This window comes from Saimiri boliviensis, chromosome 11, assembly GCF_048565385.1.
Source record: "Saimiri boliviensis isolate mSaiBol1 chromosome 11, mSaiBol1.pri, whole genome shotgun sequence".
Classification (NCBI taxonomy): Eukaryota; Metazoa; Chordata; class Mammalia; order Primates; family Cebidae; genus Saimiri; species Saimiri boliviensis.
Genome location: NC_133459.1, coordinates 31,595,724 through 31,615,164, shown reverse-complemented (window position 1 = coordinate 31,615,164; position 19,441 = coordinate 31,595,724). Strand labels below are relative to the sequence as shown.

Sequence of the window (19,441 nt, the reverse complement as noted above, 5' to 3'; positions counted from 1 at the left end):
GATATCACAGTGAGTTGACAGAGGATAAGGAATTAGAGTTCAGGCCTGGAGTTGTTTCCAGAATCTCAGGCCAGTGTGCACACAGCTGGGACAGGGGTCAAGGCTTGCCAGGTAGCTGGCACTGATGGACTTTGGCCACATGGCAATAAGGAAAAGAAGTGGCAACAACTTCACACCGCTGAGGTTGACTAATATCTGGGAAATTATGGTCTGGAGAGAAGCAGGTGGAAAGTTTTCCCTCCGCAGAGGTCCCATAGGGCAGGAACACTCCTGAGGGCTGTGGCTTTCCCCACCTCTGACACACACACACTCAGAAGTCAGGAGCAGCCTCACAGCCAGAAAGGTTCAGGTTCAAGTCTCAGTTTTGCCACTGATATATGTTGTGGGGTTTTTAAAAAGTCCTTGGGTCGGGCGTGGTGGCTCACGCCTGTAATTCTAGCACTTTGGGAGGCCAATATGGGTGGATTATGAGGTCAGGAATTCAAGACCAGCCTGGCCAAGATGGTGAAACCCCGTCTCTATAAAAATACAAAAATTAGCCGGGCATGATGGCAGGTGCCTGTAATCCCAGCTACTTGGGAGGCTGAGGCAGGAGAATTGCTTGAATCCAGGAGGTGGAGATTGCAGTGAGCTGAGATGGCACCATTGCACTCCAGCCTGGGCAACAGAGCCAGACTGATAGAGAAGCCACATCCATGCACACACACGAGGTTTGACATCGGCTTTGCAGTGACCAACCTGCACTCTCCGGGGCAACCCCTGGGAGGTGGGCTTTGGCATCACAAGCTGTTGGTGGAATGAGGGCAAGGCAGTGGTGGTGAAGCAGCCCTTCCTTTTTTTTTTTCTATTTTTTTTTCTTTTTGAAATGGATTATCTCTTTGTCACCCAGAATGGAGTGCAGTGGCATGATCTCAGTTCACTGCAGCCTCCACCTCCCAGGTTCAAGTGATTCTCTTGCCTCAGCCTCCCAAGTAGCTAGGACTACAGGCGCTTGCCACTACGCCCGGCTAATTTTTTGTATTTTTAGTAGAGATGGGATTTTACGGTGTTAGCCAGGATGGTCTCAAACTCCTGACCTCAAGTGATACTCCCACCTCGGCCTCCCAAAGTGCTGGGATCACAGGCATGAGCCATCGTGCCCAGACTTTTTTTTTTTTTTTTTGAGACAGAGTCTCGATTTGTTGTCCAGGCTAGAATGCAGTGGCACGATCTCAGCTTACTGCAACCCCAGCCTTCTGGGTTCAGGGGATTCTCTTGCCTCAGCCTCCCAAGTAGCTGGGATTACAGGTGCCTGCCACCACGCCCAGCTAATTTTTGTATTTTTAGTAGAGACGGGGTTTTGCCATGTTGGCCAGGGTGGTCTCCAACTCCTGGCCTCAAGTGATTCACCCACCTTGGCCTCCCAAAATGCTGCAATGACAGGCATGAGCCACTGCGCCCGGCCGGCCCTTCCTTCCCTTTTAACAAAACCAAGGCATCATAAGACTCCAACTCCAACCATACAGACATACGTAAAACAAAAAGCAAAATCCTTCCCCTCGCTCCCGGCACCACTCTTGGTTATTTTGGTGCCATTGTTGCTACTAGGAACAATTTGTTCACAAACACCATTAAATGCATGCATATCTTTGTACTCTGGTGGGTAGGACAAAGACCTACAAATGGAATTTCTGGGCCACAGTTACAAGTGTCTGATCATTTATAATACGAATGCGTACTACCCAATTGCCCTACTAAAAGATTATCCAAGGACATCAACATTCCAGTGCCAGCCTGATGTCATCATCAACTGCCCCCATCTTCCCTTCCACTTGGCAAATCTGTCTCCCTACCCAGAATCTCCTGCACATTATCCCCCTTCAGACAGCAGATGACAGGGAAGCACCTCTGCTGGGGGGTTACCAGATGGGATGCCCCAGGGGGCTTCCTAGGAGAAATGGCTCCACTGCCTCCCGTTGTGTTACTGTGTTCTCCAGACTCCAGAGGCTCCACATCTGACCCAACTGCCCAATACGCACAGCAAAGCAGGAGTCAGTACAGGTGTGCAGAAAGACACACAGTCAGTGGACAGCCCCCAGGCCAGGCTCCAATCAAGCACCCAAAGACATTAGGCCAACCCCTGCCCTCTGGACCAGTGCCCAGTGGGGTAAGTGGGGCAAGCTGTGAACAGATGTCGCCCAGATCCCACTCTAAGGACCTGGAGAGCCCAGGGACGCGTCCACAGTGTGGCCACTCTACAGAACTTGGACACAGAGACCCACAGATTCCAGGCTCCTGCCTACTCTACCACTTCCAGCTGGTGGTCTGGAGTGAGTGGTCTCTGAACCCAAAGGTGCAGGAATAGTACCTCCCCGTAGGGATGCTGAGACTAACAAGGGACCTCACTGGGGTCCATCCTGGCACATTAAAGGACTCAGTAACCCATAGCCAGTACTAATAAAGCACCTACGTGCTCCTGCAAGTTTGGAAACTTCTGGAGAGTTTCCAAAGCATGTTATTGTTTTTGTTTTGTTGTTTTGAGATGGAGTGGTGCGATCTCAGCCCACTGCAACCTTTGCCTCCTGGGTTCAAGCGATTCTCCTGCCTCAGCCTCCCCATTAGCTGGGATTACAGGCGGACGTCACCACATCCAGCTAATTTTTGTATTTTTAGTAGAGAAGGAGTTTTACCACGTTGACCAGGAAGGTCTTGAACTCCTGACCTCAGGTGATCCGCCTGCCTAGGCCTTCCAAAGTGCTGGGATTACAGGCATAAACCAACGTGCACGGCCGAAAGCACTTTCTTACCTCATTTTTGTATCCTATTTTGGCTCACCACGACCTTAGGGGACAGGAATTATTATTCCTGATTTTCCAAAAAGGAAACTGAGGCCCTCCCGACCAAGAACGAGATGTAAAGCGCCTTTTTCGGCGTGGAAGACAAGACCCGCAGGCGGTAAAGGTAAGCGCAGAGAGGGAAAACATTGCCTGAGGTCACACAGCAGGCAGGCTCAGACCCCAGTCCCCAGCAGCTCTTTCACCGCCCCCGCCGCCCCGCTCCGTCCTAGCCCTGTCCCCGAGGGCTTTCCGCCCAGGCGCCCCCCAGGTCACGGGAACCACAGCTCCCGTGCAGCCCCCAGCTCGCCCGCGGGCCCGGGCGGGGCGGCTCCTCGGAGCCTCAGTTTCCCTTTGTAGAGCGGGCCGATCGCCGCGGGTGGGCCGAGAGGGCGGGCGGCTCGGCGCCGGGCGGGCCGGGCGGGGCGGCGCCTGACTCAGCGGGCGGGCCGCGGGCTGCTCAGCCGGTCGGACCGGCCGGGAGGCGCACGAGCCGCGGGGGCGCTGCGGGGCCGGGCGGCCCGGGGGGTGACGGGAAGGGAGGCCGGCTCGGCGCCGCCCAGGCCCGGGCTCCGGGCGGGAAGTGGGCGAGCGCGGCGGTGCGGGGCGCGCGGGCGACAGGCCAGCGGGATGGGAGCGGGGTCCTCGGGCGGCCCAGAGCCTCGGGAGCCGCGCTGAAGCCGGCGGCCGGACCCGCGTGGAGCCATGTGTCTGCGCCTCGGTGAGCGGTTAGGGGCGCGCGGGAGGCCCCGAACCACTCCAACCCTCCCGCGGGGGCGGAGCACGGAGCCGGGAGCCCGAGCCCCTGGGGTCCAGGCCGCACGCTCTGCCTCTAACTTACTGAGCGGCCTGGGGCTGGTCACTTTCCTTCCTGGGCCTCAGTTTCCCCCGCAGTTAGATGGAGGGAGGAGCGCTGCGGGTGTCTTCTCGTGTGGCTGTAGCGTCTCTTCCCTTAGCCCTCTCTTTCCTTTCCTGCGGAGGCGAACGACTGCCTTCGGGGACCCCCGGGTGGGCGGCAGAGGAGATGCTGGAGACAGCAGCCCCCACCTCACTCAGAAGGGACCCCGGGACCAGCCCTCAGCTTCCCCAGCCTTGCCAGGCGCTCCCACTTGCATACCCCCCCCCTTTCCCACAGCCAGGAGGGAAGGGCTGTGGGCAAACAGGATCAGCAGCGGGGGAGCGGGACTAATGTGCCCCCTCCCTCCACTGCCTGGGCACAGTGATGCTGCTTGTGGGCAGCAGAAAGCCCCGGGGGGTGGGGTTCCTACTGTCTGGCCAAAAGACCTTGTGAGCCTCAGTTTCCTTGCCTGTAAGAGGGGGACAGTAGCTCCCACCTCCTAGAACTACTATGAGGATGAGGGCAGCTCCCAAGAGTAAAGCGCTTAGCACCATGCTGGCGGTGCTGCTAAGAGCTCCCACAGTGGTAACTTAGAAGTGAAGCCAGCTGGGCTTCATTTGGGAGGCAACATTTTAGGAGGCCGAGGCAGGAGGATTGCTTGAGTCCAGGAGTTAGAGTTAGCCTGGCCAACATGGTGAAACCTGTCTTTACAAAAAAAGAAAATGGAAAAAAAATTAGCCTGGCTACCTAGCCAGAAGTGGAGGTGGGAGGATCACCCGAGCCCAGGAGGCAGAGGTTGCATTTAGCCGTGATGAGGCCACTGCACTCTAGCCTGGGCTACAGAGTGAGACCCTGTCTCAATACATTAAATAAATAAAGCCAAGGACGGCTCCAGACTTAATCCAGTGCTCCAGGCACAGCCCCATGCTGGCACCGTGCCTCATCTTTGACCAAAGTCTTAGTCCTGGGATGCTGCTGTTATTGAGCTCAGCCCTGAGCTGGGAGGTAGGCACAGAGCTCCCAGGTGGGTGAGTGGAGAGGGTGGGGTGGGTCAGGCTTCTGCGCTGAAGCTGCCAGGCCCCTTCCTGCTTGGCTGGCAGTCTGTCTTCACAAGGCCATTTCAGTCTCACAGCGCCTGTCCAGCCCATCGTCTGCCCTCTTCTCCTAGACCTAGTTCAGCTCCAGAGGGTTCTGCGGGCTCCAGGGATCTCAGAGGCTGGGTGGACCAATGCCTCCCCATTTTATAGATGGGGAACTTGGAGCCCGGAAAGGGGCTGGTGCATGGTCACACAGCAAGTCTGTGACTGAATGGCCCCATCCCTACCTGCTCCTTAGGGACTGCCTCTTGGCACAGCTTGGCACAAATGTCCCAGAGAACATCCAGAGATTTCGGTTTTTTTAGACGGGTTTTCTGGCTCTGTAGCCCAGGCTGGAGTGCAATGTCATCATCATAGCTCACTGTGGCCTCCACCGCCTGGGCTCAAAGGATCCTTCTGCCTCAGCCTCCTGAATAACTGGGACTGTTGACATGTACCACCATGCCTAATTTCTTACTTTTATCTTTTTGGTAGAGATGGGGTCTTGCTATGTTGATCAGGCTGGTCTTGAACTCTTGGCTTCAAGTGATTCTCCCACCTTGCCCTCCCAAAGTGCTGGGATTACAGGCATGACCACTGTGCCCAGCCTCTTTTTTTTTTTTTTTTTTTTTTAGCTGCAGAGCTCCCATATATTAATTATGACCAAACCGCTCTACCACAGATGAGGATGAGACTCAGAGTCACATCCCATCAGGAGCAGTTAAAGAAGGGGATGTTTAGTTCTGGGGCCTGACCACAGTCTTCGAGTCTCAGAGCTGGCTCTAGTGAGGGGCTGGCAGGGCTCGGGGGCCAGTGTAATGTTGTAATGTATCTCCTTGAGGGCAGAGCTAGGACTCAGGCAAATTCCAGAGAGCAGGTCGGGAGCTGGCATGTGCATGTAGGGCTAGGTTGCCACTTTGCCACTGAGAGCATCTGAATGCGTCCCAATGTCCCAATCCCCAATTTTTTGTTTGTTTGTTTTTTTGAGAGGAAGTCTTGTTCTGTCACCAGGCTGGAGTGTAGTGGCTGGATCTCGGCTCACTGCAACCTCCACCTCCGGGTTTTAAGCGATTCCCCTCCTTCAGCCTCCCGAGTAGCTAGGACTACAGGAGTACACCACCATACCTGGCTAATTTTTTATATTTTAGTAGAGACGGGATTTCACCATATTGGCCAGGATGGTCCCGATCTCCTGACCTCGTGATCCACCCACCACTGCCTCCCAAAGTGCTGGGATTACAGACATGAGCCACCATGCCTGGCTCAATGTCCTTTAGACCCCAGCCTCCCCTACTCACTCCATCCTGCCTAGTGCCCCCTGCTCTGAGAGCTTCCTTTTCACAGTACCCTCAGGGTATGCCACACTTTCCCATCCACTTCCTCATGGACTCACTGAGAGGCAAGGTTCTTCTTCCCATTTTACAGATGGGGACCTGGAGACTCAGAGCTTTGAGTTACCTGCCCAGACTCACCTGGCTCTGGGCAGTTCAGTTCAGCTGCTCTGTGAGCACCTGCTGTGTACCAGGCCCTATCCACCAAGCTGAGTACTGAGCAGGGCCTACTTCCTACCTAATAAACTCTGGCTTCTTGTGGCCTGGAGAATGACTGTGGAGCTCACCATGGTATCCTAGGGCCTGGCACAGAGCAGGCACTCTGTGAACATGTGTAATGAACACATGAATCAGTAAATGCGGAGCTTAGTGGAAAGATCTCAAAGTCTAAAGCTAGAGACCTGAGCTAGCACCCCCCACTCATGACCTTGAACACTAACAAGCACTACTGCTAAGAGCCACCTGTATGCTTGTCCAGCCTTAGAGTCCTTGGGACTCACAAAGGCATCCCCAGCCCCTTTTATGGATGAAGAGACTGAGGCTCAGAGAAGGCAAGTTACTGGCTCCAAGTCATCCAGAAATACATTTAGAACCCAATGTACATCACTAGGGCCAGGGCCTCGGCTTCCCCTTCTGCCCAGCAGGATACGCCCCACGAACAGCCCTGACATAGCTGTCCCCCACAGGAGGCCTGAGTGTGGACGACTTCCGGAAGGTGCTGATGAAGACGGGCCTGGTGCTCGTGGTGCTGGGCCACGTAAGCTTCATCACAGCCGCCCTGCTCCATGGCACAGTGCTGCGCTACGTGGGCACCCCCCGCGATGCTGTGGCTCTGCAGTACTGCGTGGTCAACATCCTGTCTGTCACTTCCGCCATCGTGGTATAGCCAGGCTGGGAGGGTGACTGGTGGGGGAGGATAGAGGGGGCTTGAAGGGTTTTCAACAAATCTCCACCCAGAATCCGTGGTAGGCAGCAGCCTCAAGGACTAACCCTTGGTCCGCCACCAACTGCCCAAGTCACTCTTCTTCATCTATAAAATGGGGATGGTAACAGTGTTTACCTCCAAGGGTCTTGATGAGTACAGATGAGCTCATCCACACAAAGTGCTTAGCACAGTGTCTGGTATGTTGTTCGTGCTGCTATTGTGAGCTAAGATTATCATTATGCTCGAGAAATATCCACAGCACCACTGGACAGAAGAAAGGAGCAGCAGGTAAGCCTGGGAGGGTCCTGGTGGATTTCACAGAGTGCAGGCCTCTGAGCTGGGTCTTGATGGATGAGCAGCAGGAGTTCACAAATGGGCTGCCGTGACCATAACCCAGGCGTATGGCATATTGAGGCTAGCAGTAGGCAGGAAAGGAAGCTGGGATGGCATTCAAGTACAGAGAATGTGAGATGGAAAGGTTGGAGGTGGAAATGGCTAAGATCTGTTCTGGAGAAGCTGAGAAAACCAATTTGGCAGGAGCTTAGCATTAGGCCTGATCTGTAGCAACCGCTACAGATCAATGAATGGTAGCCACGGTTGGGACCGGATATCAGTACCTGTTTGACTAGCACATGAATGGACAGGTCCGGTAATCTCAAGTTTCTAAAGCTCTTTCCTGCTGGTCAGCAGAAGTGGCCATAGCCTCTGGGGAAGATCCTTCTGCACATCAATGTCTGAATTCCATCCCTGCCTCTGCCTGGCTGAGGGACTTATTTCTCTCTCCAGGCCTGTTCCTCCCTTGCAAAATAAAGCTCGGACAGCCTGCTGGCCTCAAGGCTTGGGAGAATGGGGGTCATAGGTCCCAGCAAGTAGGAAAGGCTTTGTCAGTGGGTGGGGCAGAGCTGGGCAGATGTGTGCAGGGTCCTTGGAGTTCTTCTGATTGGTACTGTCGTGAGGAAGGCAGGGAAAGCAGTGAGCTCAGGGTGAGGAGGTCCACCAGGGATGGGCTTTGGGCTGGACCACTTTAGCCTTCCCTTCATTCAGTTAATCCTCACTGCTCCCAGCAACTGGGGGCCATTATTATCCCTGTTTCACGAAAGAGAAACCAAGACTCAGGGATTCACCCAACCTCCTGTGGATACGCAGAAGCCAAACCAGATTGGAACCTATTTGTGTCTGACACCAAAGCCAGTGTCCTTTCTGTGAGCTCATCCTGCAGAGCAGGGCTAAGCCCAGAGAGATGGAGGTACTTTGTTGTAGCTTTCATGTGAATTAAAGATCCATGCTGGGCCTGGATCCCAGGACCCCCGACATACCACCTGCCTCAGATGGGTCCAGTGAGGAACATCAGGAGAAGACTGGCCCAAAGATCCAGAGGGTGGTTGTTGGGCTGAATTGTGGGGTGGTCCCACCCCTTGGGATCAAGGTTGGTTAGGGAAGCGTGTGCAAACCTGAGCAGGGCTTGCAGGATCCGCACAGGCAGAGGAGCAGGAAGGGTGTTCCTGGTGAGAGGGTGCGTGGGCAGCATCCTGAGCAGGCTGTGTATGGGCGTCCACATCCAGGGCAGTGAGGGAGGAGAGTAGCCCAGGTGGGGCTGAGAAGCCAACAGGGCTGGGGAGGGGGTTTGGTCACTGAAAGCCTGGAATCATTGAAAATAGACCCAGGGATGTAAAGTTCTCCTCCGTAACATGTCTTGGTTTGTTTCAGTGTAACAATTTTGATTTTAGTTCCTTGCTAACTGAGTTAGTTTCTTCCAAAATCTTTTCCATTCCAGAAAGGTGTGTCCCATGCATACCCTGGCATGTCCCGGTGGCCCCAGGATACACAACCCTGACTGAGACACAGCCGTAGGCAGTGGGTAATCACAGAAGGTTGTAGACAGGGAGTGACTGTTTTAGAAACATCACTCCAGGCTGGACTACGAGGAGGCAGGTGGAGATGTGAGGCCCAGGCTAAGCAGGGGGCGAGGGGTGAGGGAGTCTGGATGGCCATGGTTGGCACGCGTGAGGCCATTATCCCAGAGTGGCCCTGATCCCCTGTCCCCGCCCCTCCAGACAAGGAGTAAGGGCTGACTTGAGTCTTCCCTTACAGGTCATCACCTCAGGCATCGCAGGCATCGTGTTGTCACGCTACCTCCCCAGCACCCCCCTGGTATGTGGTACCTCCTGGGATGGGACTATGGGGGAAGGGTAGGGGCGGCAGCCACCCCCAAGGGCCTGGCCTCCTTGGAGGGGGTGAGGCTGACCCTCAGGGAGGTCAGAGGTGCCCATGGGGGCCAAGCACGGTGTGCATTGACCAATGGCCTCCCCCACCCAGCGCTGGACAGTGTTTAGCTCGAGTGTGGCCTGTGCTCTTCTCTCTCTGACCTGTGCCCTTGGCCTCTTGGCCTCCATCGCTGTGACCTTCGCCACCCAGGGCAAGGCGTTGTTGGCTGCCTGCACTTTTGGGAGCTCTGAACTATTGGCCCTCGCACCTGACTGTCCCTTCGACCCCACACGCATTTATGTGAGTTCCGAGGCCTGGGGTAGGAGCACAAAGCCCTCAAAGGGGTGGGAAGGGCTTTTGGAGTCCACCCTCCACCTCCGACCCCAGCCAGCCATCTCTACCCTATGCCCTGCAGAGCTCCAGCCTGTGCCTCTGGGGCATCGCCCTAGTGCTCTGTGTGGCAGAGAACGTGTTTGCTGTGCGCTGTGCCCAGCTCACCCACCAGCTGCTGGAGCTGAGGCCCTGGTGGGGGAAAAGCAGCCACCACATGGTAAGTCCCCTCCACAGCCCTGACTCCCCAGATTTCCTGGGAGCCTCTGCCAGGGAGCCCAAGCTGCTCTGCTCCACCCTGTGTATGGGCCCCCACCTTGAGAAATGGGGCAAAAGTTTTCTCTCCAGGAGTGAAGGGAGAGGCTTGGCGGCTGGGAGAGATGAGATCTCCCAGCAGATTCACACAGCTGACACCTAGCTCTCCTAGGGCCCTGGAGGAGTCTTGAGGGAGTGGCAGGGGTGTCTGGGCTCATACTGGGGGCATTCCAAGGGACTGGCCTGGCTCTTGCAGTGGGGTGGGTAGTGATGCTCCTTTGCCCCCAGAGATCCTTCCAGCCCTCCCCTCTTCCCATTTCCTGGATGTCCTGGAGGGGGAGACCCAGGCTGAGAACCAGTGGGTATGGCAGCCTCCTGTGTCTCTGCAGATGCCAGAGAGCCCAGAGCCGGTGGAGAGCCGTGACCTGCTGAGCTGCACCAGCTCGGAGCCTCTGACCCTCTGAGAGATGATGTCTTGCCCAGGGCCCACGGCCACTAGGACCCTGCAAACAACTCTGCTCTGTGACCAGGCCAGGATTCCTGGAGCTGGCCTGAGAGGGCTCAATAGACTAAAGGGGACCCAAGTGGGGTTTTCAGCCCCCTCCCCCACCACCCAGGCCACTGCACTGAAATGAGACTTTATTCTGAAATTATTAAAAAGAACAGAGATGCTCCATTTGGTTGCATGCAGGGGGACCGTTGGGGGGACAGAGGGGAGGATGGGCTCAGCGTTGGGGGGGGGGAGGCGTGTCTCTTTTCCACGCAGGACGCTGTGCACAGGGCTCTGGGTGCATCTGCCCGTGTGTGTGTGTGTGTGTGTGTGTGTGTGTGTGTGTGAGGCAAAACATGGAGAGCTACGTGGGTCTGTGCGTATCCAAGTGTTAAAAAGCAGGCAAGGCTTCCTGGGACCCACAGTTGGCGGGCTGGTATCCTGGGAGGTTTCACTTAGTAGCTTGGCCTAGGTACCAGCAAGGACTAGGGTGGGAAGGGGTGAGGCCCTCCTTCAGGGAAGGCTGGCTCAAGAAAGCCTCTTCCTTCAACTCTACACCCCTGGAATCCTTCTCTCCCTTACAGATAAAAAGACAGGCTCCTCCCATGGGCATGACTCCTCCCACCCCCCAAGATGAGACCTGAAAGACGGGGAGACTGCCCCGTTGGGGGAGGGGGTCTTGCCTGGGACTGGGTGGGTGGGATGTCTCAGAGGGCCTGACTGAGGGGCAGACCAAGCCAGCCTGTGCCTCTGTCGTTGCCTCTGGGATTAGGGGGTGCTAACCGCTTGCTTGCTTGGACCTGGGGGTACCACAGGGCTCCCTTTTTCAGAGGCCCCCCACAGGGCAGACCTGGGGAGGAGGGTTCCCCAGTCTGCCCCCCAGTCAGATAGACACAAAGAAGAGGAAGCTGAGAGCCGGGAGGGGGCCGGTGAAGGCAGGGAGGAGGGGGGACCTGGCTCCTCTCATTCAGAACTGGGAGGCGCTGCTGGGGTCGCACTGCAGCAGGCGCACGATGGACGGGTCGCTTTTGGCCCCGCGGATGAACTCCTCCAGGGACAGCTTGCCTGCAGGGCGAGGGGAGCGGTGATGGGGAGGAGGCCGCAGCCAAACGAGGGGAGGCGGAGCAGGAGCGGGAGCGGGAGGGAGCGTGGGAGGGAGAGGCGCCCGCCCTGTCCACCCCGTCCTGCCCCTGCCCCTCACCGTCGTTGTTTGTGTCCATTTGGCGGAAGATTTTCTCAGTCCTCTTTTCTGGGGTCGACTCGTCCTCCGGCATCTTCATCACAGAGGAAACCATCTTGTAAATGGCCTGGGGGCGGGAGGGGAGGCGGGGAGTGAGAGGAGCCTGCCCGAGCCCCCACTCCCGAGATTCAGAGGCGCCCCCGGGCTCGCTGACGTTTGCTGCCCCCGCCGGAGCAAGGTGGAGTGGGGTTCACGGAGGCATGGGGAGCGGGGGCCTTCGGAAGGCATGTCCGGGAAGGCTCCCCAGAAGAGGGGGCTATCGGGCGGGCCCTGCCCTGCTCGCTTGCAGGGCTGGGTGGGAAAGGAGCAAAGGCACTGCAGGTGAAGGCGCCGGGAATTTGGGGGCGCCGGGGGGGAGGGGTCAGGAGAGATGTTGGAGGACGCCGGGGCCTGACAGTGGAGGGCCTGGAGCGGCAGGCTCAGGAGCACGTGCCCGGGGTGCGGGTCGGGGGTGAGTATGGAGCTGACACGGGGGCCCAGGGCGGCCCGCGCTCAGTGGTCTCAAGGAGGCGCCGGTCCGAGGGGCGACACTGCGCTGCGGGGACATCTGCAGCCGGCAGGGGACACGGCGCGGGCTGGAGGGCCAGAGGCAGCTGGGCTCAGAGGGGTGGGGAGCTGTATGCAAATGAATGCAAATAAGCATCTGCATCGGGCAGGAACCGCCAGGCTCAGCTGGGCAGAAGGCGGCAGCCGCCACGTGCAGGAGCTCCCGAGGTGACGCGAAAGAGTTCTTGCACTAAATGTACCACTAAGAGTTCTTGCACTAAGAGCACCACTCAGGGCTTGGCCTGTGGTATGCCCTGGGTCCCAGTGCCCCGGGAGCTCAAGGACTGTCTCCTCAATCTTCCATCTTTACCTCACCGACACTTCCTCCAAGAAGCCTCCCTTCTTCTCCCATTCCATAAACTTCTGCCTCAGATCCAGCTTCAGCCTCCACACTGGTCTCTTCCAGCCTCTGTCCCTGAGGTCTGTCCCCCACACTGCCTCCGAAAGCTCTTTCCAAACACAGATCTCCACTGTTACCTCCCCAGCCCGCATACCACCCCGTCACTCCTGTCACACACAGGCCTCCCCCCGAGGCCCGCCTTGCATCCAGCTCCTTCTGCTGCCTCCCACTCCTCCTTGGAGCTCAGTTTACAAGCTGTTTTCTTAGTGAGATCTTCTCCAACCCAGGCTGGGTCAGGGTGCATATGGGCCCAGAGCCTGTCGGACTTTTCCTTTGCAGACATCTCTCCAGAAGTAATTGTCTTTGCAGGGTTGTTCCTAGTCCCCACCATACAGATGAAGTACAGACGAAGACCATGGGCATCTAGCTGATGCTAGAACCTGGCACCAGGCAGGGACTTCCCTATTTAAAAGCCATTGGCACCTCCCCCCTCCCTCTGTACCAAGTTCAAAGCATTCTGCCCTTGGCATTCAAGATGCTTCACCATCTGTCCACTGCCGACCCTCCACCATCAGGTCTCCCCTGGCTGGGTGATTCTGCCAACAGCCAACACCCCTGGCTCTTCAGATTCTCCAGCATTTACAGTCTCTGCCTGGAATAACAGTACTAACTACCATTTACCAGGGGCCCACTCTGTACCAGGTACTTTATATGCACTATTTCTAAACCTCACACCAGTCCTGAAAAACAGGTATCATGAACCCCATTTTCCAGATAAGAAACTGAGGCTCAGAAAGGAAATTGATGGCAGAGACTCGATTTGTACCTGCTCCCTCTTAGCTACTGGAGGGATAGTGACGATCAGCAGGGCCTTTAGCATTAGGCACGGTCTGTAATAACTGCTCAATGAGTGGTAGCCACAGTTGTGATGGGATGTTAGTACCTGATTGACTAGTATATGAATGGAGGGGTCTGGTAGTCTCAAGTTTCTAAAGTTGGATGGACCTGGAGTGCCATCCTGGTTCCACTACTCACTAACTGTGTAGCCTTGGACAAGTACTTAACCTCTGTGAGCCTCAGTTTCTTCATCTGTAAACTCATCTGTAAGAGTACTCATCTGGGAGATCAGTATGAGTGAGTGGTCAGTAAACAGCAGCTCATATTAGTCATTATTCATCCTCCAAGTCCTCAAGTCTTCCCTGCCACTCAGTCCCCTGGCTCCCAGATGACACCGTCACACCCCTGTCACTGAGCTCGTCAGTGCGACCTCCACATCTGTCTCCCCCACCAGAGTGGGAGCCCCAAGAGGCACAGTCTCTTCCTTTCCAGTGTGTCCACTACCTGGCACAGGGCTGGGTCTTGAGAAGAACTGGGCCAGTGACCACTACCCTATGACAGCCTTCTCCTGGGCCTCCTAATTAATTATCTGGAATTGCTGCTCACTCATGGTTTCATGGGAGCTGACTTGTCCTTAATCAGGCACTGGGGCTTGCAGAGCTCTGTGCGCACCAGCTGTCTGGAGCCACAGGGCCACCATAAAGGAAGCCAGGGCCTGGACAGCAGAGGCCACCAGAAACGGGTCCTGAGGATGCCCAGGCAATGGGTCTGGCTTGACTGATGCTCTGGGCATGGTGGCTCCAGCAGGACTGAGGTTTGCCAGTACACACCAATGCACCACACTGAGTGGTAGAATGTGAACATCCCTCCAGACTGATCAGTATCCAGCTGCTGCCATGCCCGGGTGATCCTCCCCGACCCTGGCCACCCAGCCCTACCATCGGGACCCCCAAATCCCCCTACCGTCAAGCAACTAAAGAGTTAAATGCCTGGCCCACAGGAGTCGGTGACAAACGTTAAGGCTTTTCCCTGCCTCTACCCATAGCTATGGGGAGGGCATCACATCTCCACCTGGAAAGCAGGCCCAGACCTTAGCAAGAGGAGAAGCCAAAGTCAAGTATCCAACAGTGGCCGGGGCAGCAGTCTGTGGAGCTAGGAGACCAGAAGGGAAAGGATTCAGAGATGTAGAAGGAAAGGGGGCAAGAGCTTGTGCAGAGCTGCATGACAGGATTAGTCAGGGCACATTTCAGAGATGCTGGAAAGGCCATTCTGGCTAGAGCAGAGGATGTGCAGAGGAGAAAATAATAACAGACAATTGCTAATGTCTACCAAGTACCAATTACATGCCAGGCCCTCCACTCGAGTCCTTATCTCACTCTATCCCTGCAATAACCTTGTGAGGAAGGGGCTTAACACCCCTTAACAGGTAAAGAAACCTGTAAAGGCTTAGGAAAAAGGCAGGCAAGGAAGTGGACAGGCAAAACAGAACCGGAGCCCTGGCCATCTTCAAGCCTGGGCTGAGGGGATGGATGTTCTGGGAGGTTTCTGAAATAAAGCTAACTGGTAGCACATTTAAACTCATACTCACAAAGGGCATTATATCAGGTCCTTAAATCTTGTGAAGTGAGTATCACCATGTCCATTATACAGATGAGCAACCTAAGAGTGAAGGCCACTTCCAGAACTGGAAGCCAGACCTCCTAACCAGGAGTCCAGAGCCCTCTCAGTAGATAACTCTGAGTAGTGGCCAGCCAGAGCTTTTCTCACTTATGTGCTGTGTGACTTTGAGACTCTCTGAGTCTCATGGGGTTGTTGTAAGCATGCACTGAGCTCATAAGCACCTCAATGCTAGGCTCTTAGTGGGTCCTCAATTAGTTAGAAGGTAGCTGGGTATCCAGATGGAATGTGGAGAGTGGGCCAGATGGTCCACTCACACAGGCTGTGTGGCCTCAAGCAAATCCCTTTATCTCTCTGAGCATCCGTTTCCTCTGGTGTAAATAAGGATCAATAAGACATAACTAGACTGTGCTGTGCAGAAATGTCAATTCATAAAAAATAAAGAAGGGATGAGGAGCTATCCTGGATTAAAGGGGCTAAAGAGACACGAGAACTAGATGTAATGCATGACCCCAGGTCAAGGCTGAAAGTGCTACAAAGAACATTATGGAGACAGTTGGCAAAATTGGAATATGGTTGGTAGATTAGATAATAGCATTGTTTCTATGTTAAATATCCTGGCTTGGGTAATCATATTATGGGTTATGTAAGAGAATGCCCTTATTTTTAGGAAATATATCCTAATGTATCCAGGGGTAAAGGGCCAATGTTCAGAACACCAAGAAAACGTTACACACTCGTGTGCACACATGCACATGCACTAGATAATGAGGAAGCAACTGTGGCAACATGTAAATAGGTGAATCTGGGTAGAGGATATAGGGGCGTTTTCTCAACTTTTCTTTAAGTGATCAGTATTGGCCGGGCGCGGTGGCTCAAGCCTGTAATCCCAGCACTTTGGGAGGCCGAGGCGGGTGGATCACGAGGTCAAGAGATCGAGACCATCCTGGTCAACATGGTGAAACCCCGTCTCTACTAAAAATACAAAAAATTAGCTGGGCATGGTGGCAGGTGCCTGTAATCCCAGCTACTCAGGAGGCTGAGGCAGGAGAATTGCCTGAGCCCAGGAGGCGGAGGTTGTGGTGAGCCGAGATCGCGCCATTGCACTCCAGCCTGGGTAACAAGAGCAAAACTCCGTCTCAAAAAAAAAAAAAAAGAAAAAAGAAAAAAGAAAGAAAGAAAGAAAAATAAGTGGGAAGTATTTCCTAAGAAACAATTTTTTAAATGGTATTGCAAGAATAGCCCCTGCCTCCACTTGCCTATGAGGTTTGCTGAGGGGATAAAGGGGGTGGTGGGTGCAAGCTGCCAGACCCTTCGCCTGGCATTCTGAGGAGCCCAGGGGCCCACCTGCACGATCTCCAGCATCTCCTCCCGGCTGATGTAGCCATTGCCGTCCAGGTCATACATGCTGAAGGCCCACATGAGCTTCTGCTCCAGGCGGCCGCGTGAGGTCACGCTCAGCGCAATGATGAACTCCCGAAAGTCTATGGTGCCATCGCTGTTGGTGTCAAAAGTGCGGAAGACGTGCTCGGCGAACTTGGAGGCGTCACCATAGGGAAAGAAGTTGGCATAGATCTTCTTGAACTCATCCACGTTGAGGATTCCTGTGGGGCAGTCCTTGAGGAAGCCCTTGTACCACTCCTGGAGCTCCAGCTCTGAGAACTCCGTGTTCTCTCGCAGGTCCTGCAGCATCTCAGGCCGCAGCTTGCTGTTCTGCTTGCCCATGGCCGCCGAGCCAAGTCCCACCTGGGTCCCCAAGGGGGTCAAGGGACAGAGAGGAGTGATCAGGTCCTCCTGGCTACTTGTCACTGCTTCAGATGGGCCCCCCTGCCACCAGCTACCCCTGCCTCTCATTTGGCCCAGTGAAAGAGAGGAAATGGCCCAAGATCACACAGCCTAGACCCAGGCATCCTGTGTCTGTGCCATGCTCCCTGCCGTCTCCCTGGACCACACACTTTGGGGGAGCAGACTGGAGAGGGAGGAAGGGAAGGGGTTCACATTTGCTGAGGCCCTTCTCAGTCCCAGCCACTAAGCCTTCACAAATGCACACAATCTCACCCTCACAACAGGAGGTATGGGAACTTGCCCCATTTTACAGATGAGAAGGCAGGCTTAGAGACGTGAGGTGGCCACTTCATGTCACACAGCCATGGCATTGCAGGGCTGACTCCTGGAGTTGCCTACAGAGGTGCAGAAAACCTGATCCTCCTCCATCCTACCCACTGCCTTCTCATTGCCTCACATGTGCCTGCTCAGCACAGAACATACCTGCAGCCCAGACACGGCCCTGTTCTCCCTCTGACAGTTGTGCCCAACAAGAGGCAGCGTAGGGAGGTGTTACTGTGGGTGTTACTGTGATCAAGTCAGATCACCTCGGTTTGAATCCCAGCTCCTTCTCTTACCAGCTATGTGACCTTGGGCAAGTTCCTTAGACTCTCTATGCCTCATCTTTAAAGTAGGGTAATAACAGTACTTACCTAAGAGGATTGTTGTAGGAATTAAATTAGTTAATACGTGTGAAGCACTTAACCATGGCTGCATAGGTAAGTGCTACATAAGTGTTAAATAAAAATGATTGACATATACCCAGGTGCCACAAAACTCATGCAAAAACTGTGCAAATGAATGTATACCAGTAACTGTATGCTTCACAGCTCACCAGATCCACACGCTGGATCCCATGCCACTCACATACCAGCTTACTCCCACCCATGGGTCAGCATGCCTCCACACATGGCAACATTCCCTCTGCTCCACAACTCACACAAACTGACACATGGCACCACGCACAACTCCCATACCCTGTGCATCAAGACACACCAGCCCACGACCCCACATGTCTCACACATGCCATCACACGCCAACTCGCATGCTGACACCTCTCACATGGCCAGCTGCACGTGGGACCTTCAAGCACCCTTGCCATTTTTCTTTGTTTTCCTTCCGTTTTCCCAGGGGTGCTGTCAGGTCCCAGGAGAGGGAGCTGCAAACCTTTCCAGACCTCCTGGGGGCCCCTTTTCCAAGGAGACACCCCCATGCCCATCCAAGCCTCCCCAACACTTACCTTTCATCTAGTCCTGAAAGGTCCCTTGAGTGGAGGTTAGATTGTGGAGGCTGAGTGAAGGCAATGAAGAGGAAACAGCCAGCCAGTTCTGCACAGGGGTGTAGGAGTGTGTGCAAGTGACCCCCACCCACTTGGGGCAATGAGGGGGTTCCTTGTGCGTACATGTGCATGAAGCTCTGCACACATGTGAATGGGTGTGTTGTGAGTGCATGTACTCATGCTTGATGTGTGCCGCTGCTTTTTGCACTGCATTCGTCTGCCGTGTCTTTCCATCTATGTCGGTCCATGTGCATGTGATCAGGTATGCACCCGTCGCAGCATGAGGGAATGAGCCCGTGTGGCCATTTGGGGGACCCTTGTGTGTCCTCGGCGGTGTGTCACACGCATGTTTCTGTAAGTTAGTGCCCCTCCTTTTTAGACTAGCCTCTTATGCCCCAGGCTAAGGACCAGACGAGTGAGTGGGAAAGGACTGAGGAAATGAGAAGGGCTGGGGCATGTCCCTCACTGCCCTCCTCAACGTCCAAGGAACTGGGTCACCGGAGAGGGGGCAGAGAGATGCGCAGAGCAGGAGAGCTCCTCCAGTGCCCCCCTCGCCCTGCCACCCTCGGAGTTGCCCCTCCCGGTTGGAAGAAGATTCAGCTGTCCTCAAAGACCTCAAGTCCTCCACATGGGAGGAACCCCCTCAAGCTCGACCTGAGAAGCCAGCCCCGAGGACCCGCTCCAAACCTCCCCCAGGTCTGGCCCCCAGCCACCGCCTCCATTCGCTCAGCAGTAGGACAGCGTTTAGCGCGTGGCCCCTCCTGGAGGGGGCGCTCCCGGGCGGCCAAACGCGGCTCCTGGGGGCCGGTCAATGGGCGATCAGGACCCTGGAGAGCACCACGCGCTCCCCGGGGAAGTCCCCGTCCCCTGAGCCCCCCGCACCACCCCGGGGACAAGGATGCCCGGGAAACGCGGGAGCGACGGGGTTGGGAAGCCCTGGACGTGGGCCCCTGGCTCCGGGAACCCCCTGCCCTCATCCCCCGGCCCCGGATGGAGGGGCCCCCACTCACCCAGCGACGCGGAGACACCGACTGCGCAGGGAAGGCGGCGCTGCTGCGGCGCGCGCGGCAGGGGCGGCCGGAGGGGCGGGCGGGACTGCGAGGGAGACGCCCCGCAGCGCTCACCCGGAGCCCCTCCCCTGGGGGGGGTCCCCGCCAGTCCTGGGGGTGGGGGAAACAGCGAGCTAGGCTCCGCCCCGCCCCCGCCCTGAGAGAGAAGGGGACGCCCTCAGTTCCCCGGCCCTCCTCGAGGGAGCACCCTGCCCGGGGAGGAGGATCGTGGCGCCCCTCTCCTCGGCATCTCGGCTCTGGTGGCCGGAACGGAGGGGCAGGGTAATGCCAAAAGGCCTCTCTCCTGAGCCGGGGGCGATCCCTGACCGCTCAGCCCGGCTTCCTTCCCTCTACCCACCTGGGCTCTGAGCCGCCCGTCGCTCCGAGGGCAGAATCTGCACCCTGGGAACCCTCCCTGCTCCTGCACCTCAACTCCCGATTAACAG

At 55.9% G+C, this 19,441-nt stretch overlaps 2 protein-coding genes across 3 annotated transcripts; one reads left to right on the top strand and one right to left on the bottom strand.

Annotated features, from left to right (window-relative positions):
• The first annotated feature begins 3,297 nt into the window (after window positions 1–3,297).
• On the top strand, window positions 3,298–10,449 carry TMEM54 (transmembrane protein 54). 2 transcript variants are annotated; one of them, XM_074380467.1, is made up of 6 exons: window positions 3,298–3,534; window positions 6,745–6,938; window positions 9,075–9,134; window positions 9,399–9,488; window positions 9,604–9,738; window positions 10,163–10,449. In XM_074380467.1, exons 1-6 carry the CDS (start codon window positions 3,519–3,521, stop codon window positions 10,235–10,237), a joined length of 570 nt encoding a protein of 189 aa, XP_074236568.1. In that variant the 5' UTR covers window positions 3,298–3,518; the 3' UTR covers window positions 10,238–10,449. The 2 variants fall into 2 exon arrangements, with proteins under 2 accessions (XP_074236568.1, XP_003937599.1); XM_003937550.4 differs by having other exon boundaries at window positions 3,305–3,534; window positions 9,300–9,488.
• HPCA (hippocalcin) lies at window positions 10,396–19,093 on the bottom strand. The gene is made up of 4 exons (XM_003937549.3): window positions 18,957–19,093; window positions 16,191–16,589; window positions 11,465–11,570; window positions 10,396–11,328 (listed from the first exon to the last, which is right to left on the bottom strand). The coding sequence occupies exons 2-4, from the start codon at window positions 16,566–16,568 to the stop codon at window positions 11,231–11,233; spliced, it is 582 nt and encodes a 193-aa protein (XP_003937598.1). The 5' UTR covers window positions 16,569–16,589; window positions 18,957–19,093; the 3' UTR covers window positions 10,396–11,230.
• Window positions 19,094–19,441: the final 348 nt, after the last annotated feature.